The 7,586-nt window shown below is 59.7% G+C and overlaps 1 protein-coding gene across 1 annotated transcript; it reads right to left on the bottom strand.

The window, feature by feature from the left end:
• Positions 1 to 516: 516 nt before the first annotated feature.
• On the bottom strand, positions 517 to 3,539 carry ITPRIPL1 (ITPRIP like 1). The gene is given in 3 exon segments (XM_067540349.1): positions 517 to 531; positions 1,750 to 1,920; positions 1,923 to 3,539. Coding segments are annotated over 3 exon segments (1,803 nt in total).
• Positions 3,540 to 7,586: the final 4,047 nt, after the last annotated feature.

Here is a 7,586-nt window from a genome sequence, read left to right as displayed (position 1 = left end):
AGAGCCGGCGGGGTTGGCTCCGCGGCTACGGGTGCCGAGGAGGCAAAGGGGCGGGGCGAAGGGCGGGGCGCGGACGCTCTGTCTGGCCCCGCCCGGCCCCTGCAGCCAGCGGCACGTGGGCCGTGGGGATCCCGGGGCTGGACTGTGCCGGGGGGGCGGGGCTGGCTCCGGTGGGGGCGGGGTCATACCGCCTCTGCCCGCCCCGCCCCGCTCTCCTGGCTCGTGCCTGCCGCCGCGGAAGGTGCCGGGCGATGCCGGTGCGGAGCTGAGGCCCCGCAGACTCGTTGCAATGATAGGTCATTGTCGGGGCTGGCCCCGCTGTGAGCACGGGCTGGCTGGGTGGGTCCCGGTGACCCCCTGAGGTCCGTCCCCTGCAACCCTCCTCTGCCGTGGGTCAGGAGCAGCCTGTGACTGTGGGACCTAGGGCGGTGTCTCCCCGGGGAGGACTAGCCCCCGGCCGGGCGTGCGGTTAGCAGCCCGTTATTCTGCCTGGGGTCTCCCGCCTCCCGCCTGCTGCTAGGTTTTCCTGTCCTGGGTGGAAGGGAGACAAGGAGATGCAGGGCGCTGCGCGCCTGGGACCCGGCCAGCTGACTGCCTTTGGCGCCTCTGGAAGGCCAGGCCTGCCTTAATGACAGAGCGAGGTAGTGAGAGAGGAAAGGGCTCGGAGGAAGGCTGGGCTGGGCTGAGAGGAGGAGTGTGATGAGGGCGACCACAGGCGTGAGACGAGCCCCCTTTCTACACAAAGGGCTGGCCCAAGCCCGGCGCGTTGGCCTTTGTTGGCTTCCGTGGGTGATGTGCTTTGACGTGAGGCCGCCGTTCAGCAAATTGTGCCTGGTCCCAGGAAGCGGCTGTCTTGCAGGCTGGACTCTAAGGCTTTCGGTACAGACGACAGACTTCCGGCTGCAACGCCAACCTACGCCACGCTGAGAATCAGCCGACGTTGTGATGGCTGCCTGCGTTGGCAGAAAGCCTGAAACCACCGCAGCATCATTCGTATCAACGGGCAGTTGTGCCCGGGTGGGAATTTTCAGTAATATTCATAGATGTTGAGGTCAGAAGGATCATCCAGTCCAGGGGTGTCCCATCTTTTTGTGTGAGGGGGGGCTGCTGCTGCACCCTGCTGGCTTGGGGTTGGGGAGGGGGGGCGGGGCTCAGTGCTGGAGCGGAGGGGTTGCTCCTTTACCCCAGCCGACTGGATAGTAACCTTCAGATCTAATCTGACCTGCACAATGCAGACCACAGAACCTCACCTGCCCACTCCTGTAATAAACCCCTCACCTATGACTGAGTTAGTGAAGTCCTCAAATCATGGTTTAAAGACTTTAAGGTACAGAGAATCCATCAACAAGTGACCCGGGCCCCATGCTGCAGAGGAAGGTGAAAAAACCCCCAGAGTTGTTGCCAATCTGCCCTGGGGGAAAATTCCTTCCCGACCCCAAATATGGTGATCAGCTAAACCCTGAGCATGTGGGCAAGACTCACCAGCCAGACACCCATCCCATCTAACATCCCATCACCGGCCATTGGCCTATTTACCGCTAGGGGTAGTTTGTTATGAATCCTATGCATGCCTCTCTACTTTGCGTGAGTTCAGGGTTTAACAATGTAGATTTGTCAAAGCTTTTATTTGAACCAAGAGAGCAAAGCCCTTGAGAGCAGACAGGTGTGTACAAAAATACTGGCGCATCTCTGGGAGCAGAAAGTTCGTCTGACTTGGCTTTCAACGTGTAGCGCCGTCTGCATGCCTACCTGTCCCCAGGCCCCTCCACGCCCTGGACACACATCTCCAGCAAGCCCTGGCGGCCCTGCCACAGAGTCAGCGATGCTGTCCACTCCATATCGGGGCATGGTCTGACTCCCGCCTGTGATTCTGTGCTGTGGGTGACGCGCTGCGCTATCAGACCCTAGGGCGTCCCACCGCGTAATGGGCTGCTCAGTGGAGCGGCCCCACACGCTGTCTTGCTACTTGTGCGCTGTGGGTGCAGAGCCTTCACTTGTTCCACCACTTCCAAGAACTCGCCCGTGGCCTGGGCGTGAGCAGCGGGCTCCAGGGCCAGGCGTCGGAAGAGGTTGAGCGGCCTGGCGTTGCGGAAGGCCTTGGGGACGGGGATCTGGATGGGCAGGGCGTTGTTGCCGATCAGGAAGTGGTAGAGGCGTTTCTCCTCCAGGCCGCGCCGCAGGTAGGAGAGGATGTCCTGCAGCCTTTGAGCGATCCGCTCCGAGCGCCATTCCGAGAGGGGCAGGAGGACCAGGAGGTGCATCAGGCAGGTTTTGAAGTGGTAGCTGGTGAGGATCCTGTACTCGCGGGCGGGCGGGCGGCATTCCGTTAGGTGGACGAGGATCTGGAGGCACTTCAGGTGGCAGCTGTCCTGTGGGGCGTAGCTGCTCACCAACCGGAAGAACAGCAACTCCTGGACGGCAAAGGTCTCCAGCCAAACCGTGCTGCTCGGACGACCCGTCTCGGCCCCCTGGCTGGCCAGGAAGACCAGAGAGTCTCCCCGTTGCACCCCGAGTATGATCTCAATGCAGAGGGCCCTGCCGGACTCGTAAAGCAACTTGAACTTGCAGGAGGAGGCGGCGGGCTGGGCCAGGAGCTGGAAGCTGTAGTTGTGAGACACGAGCGTCCAGGCCTTGCCGACCAGACTCTGGAACCAGTGGGTGGTTTTCTCCACGTCCAGGTGGGAGCTAGAGCACAAGACGTGCAGGCGGAAGGGCCCCTGCGTGCTGTCGCTCAGGTCTTCCTCAGCGTGGTGCAGGAGGCACTGCACGTCTCCCAGCAGCCGCTCCCTCTTGCACACGCACTCCAGCTCCACCAGGATGTGGCCGTGCTTCCCCGGGGTGCCCTCCCCGGTCCCCATCTCCAGGTGGAAGGAGTGGCCCTTGGGCGGCAGCAGGGGCACGAGCACGCTGTAGGTCGGGGGGTCCCCGCGGGGGCACCACCCTTCGAAGGCGCTGGCCACGCCGATGCAGTTCTCCAGCTGGGGGAGGTAGGTCTGGTGGGTGAGGACCCGGCACGCCTCCAGCAGCTCGTTCACCAGGCCCTCCACGAACTCGCAGGTGCTGGCCAGGTCCTTGGCCAAGCCCCGGAGGCGCTGCTCGTAAAAGTGCTCCAGCGCCTCCCGGTCTGGGAAGGCAGGATGCCGGGCGCAGAAGCCCCCCGGCGCTGCTTCGGCCGCGTCCTCCTCGTCGCTGCTGGAGTCGTAGCTGGACTCGTGCTCCATGCTCTGCCTGCAGAGTTCGAAGAGCAGGAAAAGGACCAGGACTCCACAGTGCCACCCGTCCCAGCCCGCATCCTCTGGCCCCTGCTCGGGCGCTGCCCTCAGCACGGCTCCCTCCTCTTCCTGGCTCTCGGACGGGCCCTGCCTCTCCTCTTGGTTGCTCTGCTCGAACTCCAGCCGCAGGCGCTTCATCTCCAGGGCCATCAGCTTCTCCTGCTCCTGCAGCTTCTCCTCGGTGGCCGGGTCCTGCTCGTCGCTGACCAACCGGGGGTGGTGGACAATGGCCAGCACCGCCAGGAAGAGGATGCTGCCCACCGCCATGAGCTGCGGAAGGAGGGGGAGAGAGAAAGCCGCTCAGCTGGGCCCGGCAGAGAGGAGGGGGACACAGACAGGAAAGGATGGGGGAGGCACCCCCGCGGCCCTGGGCTGAGCGCTGCATGCGGCTCTACTGGGAGAGCCCGCGGTGCCGCCCCTGGGGCAACCGCAGAAACGCCCCTTCCCCCCCACGAGGCTCCTGTCACGCCACGAGGCTAGGGCAAGTGTCTGCTCACCCCGCTGGCCGGGAGGAGAAGGGTGATTTGGGGAGGGGGAGCATGAGGACCGTGAAGTGAGAGGCGGGGGGGGGGGGGGCAGGAAGCTGTGAAGCATGTTGGGTTTGAGCCCGTGAGAGGGGTCGGGAGGATGGATGGGGGTTGGGATATCTGGGGTCTAGACCCGGGGCTTGGGGGGAGGTTGTGTGTGCTGCTGGGGTCGAGGGGAAATGGGGGGGCTCAAATTCTGGGTGAATCACCAGGCTGGTTTGGCGGCAGGGAGGGATTTCTTTGTCCTGTTTGGTCCCGAGGCTGCAAACGTGATTTATGCCAGCCGGGGGGCGAGCTCCCGTCTCTTCCCGGACACGTAGTGCTGCGTGTTTTGGGAGCTAATGGCTGCCGAGTTAGGAAGGTCGGAATAGTCCCTGGGAGCCACTGGAACGACGGGATCACAATCTAACCAGCTATCCGATGTGGGGGAGGTTGGAGTCTGACCCAAATCCCACGACCTGTTTCTCAGGGAGTTCCCCCCGGCACTAGAAGCTCAGGGCTGTGTCAGTGCCCTGGGGAACGGGGCCTTGTCCGTGTCCTCTCTCTGGAGCATAGGTCCGTCTGCAGCTGCAGGCACACATTTCAGGTAGGCCCAGCTCTCCCCGAGTGTGAGTCAGCCAGGGGCCGTGCGGCTGAGGCTGGGGGGGGCTGAGCCTCCCTAAGAAAGGCTGGCTGTGCAGGAGGCCAAATGCCGTGGATGCGGCATGGGGGACTCCCTCTGGAGGCATGCCAACCCGCTGCCTGGCGAGTGCCAGATCAAAGCTCTTTTGAGGGCCCACCTGGAGACGCTGTGGGCTGATGCCCAGAAGCGCTGAGCACCCGGCGCTCCTCGGGGAGCAGCAGACGCTCAGCACGCCTGAAACTCACACCCTGGTTGTCTCCCGCTGGGCACCTCGCACCAGTGCCCGTTCTTGGAAATGTTGGCCCAGGGCTTCTTAAATGCCAAGGACACTCTCCAGGCCCGTGTCGCTCCGGCAGTCGGGATGCGGCTCCTAGTCCAAGTCCTTGGGGTGCCCCTGCCATCTGCCCAGCCCAGCTTTCCTGCCTCCACCCCTGCTCTCCATACTCACTCTACGGAGGCGTCACGCTCCTTAAGGGATGGTGCAGCGGAAGCCAGGGATGGCCCATGCTACGCCCCTTGTAACAACACCTCCTGGGTGATACACTCTCCTTGCACTGGTCACACACTGGTAGTCCCAACTCCCGCCTTCCCCAGGCCCCGGGACACCAACCACCATCCATTGTTACCCGCTCGCTGTGAAGTCACACCTGCCAGAACCCCTTTAAAGGGACGGCGCACGATGCGCCGTGCATGCCTGGTCATGTCAGACCCTTTCCAGATCCTGGTGAGGGAGGTCACAGCGGACGTGCGCAGGGCGCTGGAGCTGTGCAAAGCTGTTGGGACGACCTGTGACCCGCCTGACGCTTGGCTGGGTTCATCAGTGCAAAGCCTGCCCCAGCGTTGGCAGGGCTAGCCGGATTTCTGGCAGCAGCTGGAGCTGAATTTGGGTCCAGTCTGGATCGTGCCAGCTGGAAAACGCAGAGGCCCGTGATTTGGATCCCTCTGAAGCAGTTTCAGCTGAGTTGCACTGTGGAGAGAAAGCGTGGCTGGCACGGCTGGGGCCCAGTCTCCAGTAAAGGGCTGTGTGTTTTGTCTTGGTTTTGCTTTTCACTCTGCTCCATCACTGGTTCCCCTCCTTCCCTTGCTCCTCTCACTGTCTGCTAAACAGGACACAAAGCCGATAACAACGAGGATTGCCATGGGCCATTAACGGGGTTTGAACCCAGGACCCACCCAGAGACCTCTGGCGCAGGCGCTACAGGCGCACCCCCATTACTTAGCAGCTCTGTGAACTAGCCCCTGGAGAGAGGCCCAAGAGACACTCAGAGCCTCCCGAGATCTGGAGATCCCCCAGGGTGCTTTCTGCTGGCTTACTAGGAGCAGGGGGAAGGAACTTGGCGATTGCCCGGATGATGCAGGAGGCAGAACAGAGTCCAGCCCACTCCGTCGGCTGCACAACAACCATATCATCTCCAAGGCACTTTGAAACATGAACTAACCTGGGACAGATCCCGACTCCAGTCCTGGGCCTTAACCCATATACACACCTCCTCCTCGGTCCTCTTGTGCTTCTGTTTAGAGTGGGATTTACTTGTGTGCATTTTTAGTGTCGAGCAAAGTTCTGAATTTAAGCCCCCACGCTCGTCTTTTGAAAACGTTGGGCAGGGTTCCTCGGGGGACGAGGCCTGAGAGGTCAGACGTGGCGTGATCGCTTTGGGAAAAGCGCTCGCCCACCGGGGATAGGGAGTTTCTGTCTTTTACCGTTTTCCTGGGTGAGTTCGGTCGAGAGCGTAGTGATGGTCTAGCTGCTGTTGGAGCCTTGAGTGCCCTGGATGAGGCCCAGCACGTGCGGTGGCAGGCGTGCGTCGGACCCGTGGATTTTGGAAGGTGTGTTGGGGGGGGGTGTTGATCATCACAGCCGTGGAGATATGGCTGCAGGTTTTGCATCTGTTGTTCGGGTAGGGTCTGGCGCTGCTTTGAGTAGGAGAATCCTGGTCTGTGGGGAGCCTGCTTCCGACGATGTGTAAGGTCGGAGGTCGTGGTTTTTTTGGCCAAGCGTAGCAGCCGTATTAGGAGAGACAGCAGCCATGAGCTAAGTAGCATGTGGTCACATCTTCACATTCCTGAAATTACATCAGGACAATGAAGAAGGTGATGCTGTCTTAGCAGTATCTGTCACCATCAGATAAAGAAACAGAGCTTAAGAAGTTTAAAGGAAACTTTGTCTGATCGCGTCCTCTCCAGCACGGAATCACTTATCAACAGCTGTGGCTGTAAAATCGACTCTTTGTCTTGTTTTGCCTCGATGGTCCCCTCTTCCCTGTCGTGTGGCTGAATAGTTTGTGTCTGGCTCTTTGATTGTTTCTGTCTCTTGCATAATTAAGTGGGCACCATTTACACCGATTAGGTGGTGGGATATGGTTTCAGAATGGGCTAGGATTGGTGTTTTGTAGTGCTTCCGTTTAAAATGATTGGTTAAGGGACAGCTAAGCCGGACCCAAGTTTTAACTATATAACCTGAGGTCCAAAAGGAAGTTCTCTCCTAACGCCAGGACACAAGATCAAAGCTGCCAGACCTCGACATCCGGCCAACTGCATTTACAGAAGTTGGAGTCCCCAGATGATCTAATCCTGATTGGTCACCGGGAGAAGTTTGTCTGCTTTATCGGGAGTGGTGAGCGTCGGATGCTCAGCGTGTGTGCTCTGTTTTGGCAATTGTCAATAAATAGAGGATAAGGATATTACTGTGTAAGGCTTCTTTGCTGGTAAAAGATCCTGCAAACCGCAGAGAATTACATCCGGAGCCCTACGAATTGGGAAAGAGGGGTACTTCAATTAACCAGGTTACACCCAGAGCCCTACGGCCTGGGAATGGGTAACCCTGAACCCTAGAGTGGGAATTATGTAAGGATAGGTGCCTTTCCCCCGGAGCCCGATGGATTGGGAAAGGGTGGGGGTGCTTTAATGGGGTTATGCCTTGAGCCCTACGGATTGGGGTAAAGGTGGAGTGTCCTAGTGTGCGGGTAACAGATAAGCTTGGAGAGGTTGGGGGTTGTTTGAAGCCCAGAAGAGGGGATTCGGGAACAATGTCTTTCAGGATGGGGTTCCCATCATGTCTGTCTCTATTCACAGACAGGGCAATTCTCTGTGTATTGTAATGTTCCTTTTTCACCTCCAAGTGTTTCTGGTTGTTTGCAGTTGTCTCTGATAGTTTCCAGTGATAGT

Source organism: Emydura macquarii, unplaced genomic scaffold (genome assembly GCF_026122565.2).
Source record: "Emydura macquarii macquarii isolate MOO-44397 ecotype Brisbane River unplaced genomic scaffold, CSIRO-AGI_Emac_v2 contig_573, whole genome shotgun sequence".
Taxonomy (NCBI): Eukaryota; Metazoa; Chordata; order Testudines; family Chelidae; genus Emydura; species Emydura macquarii.
This window is presented reverse-complemented; position numbering and strand designations above follow the sequence as displayed.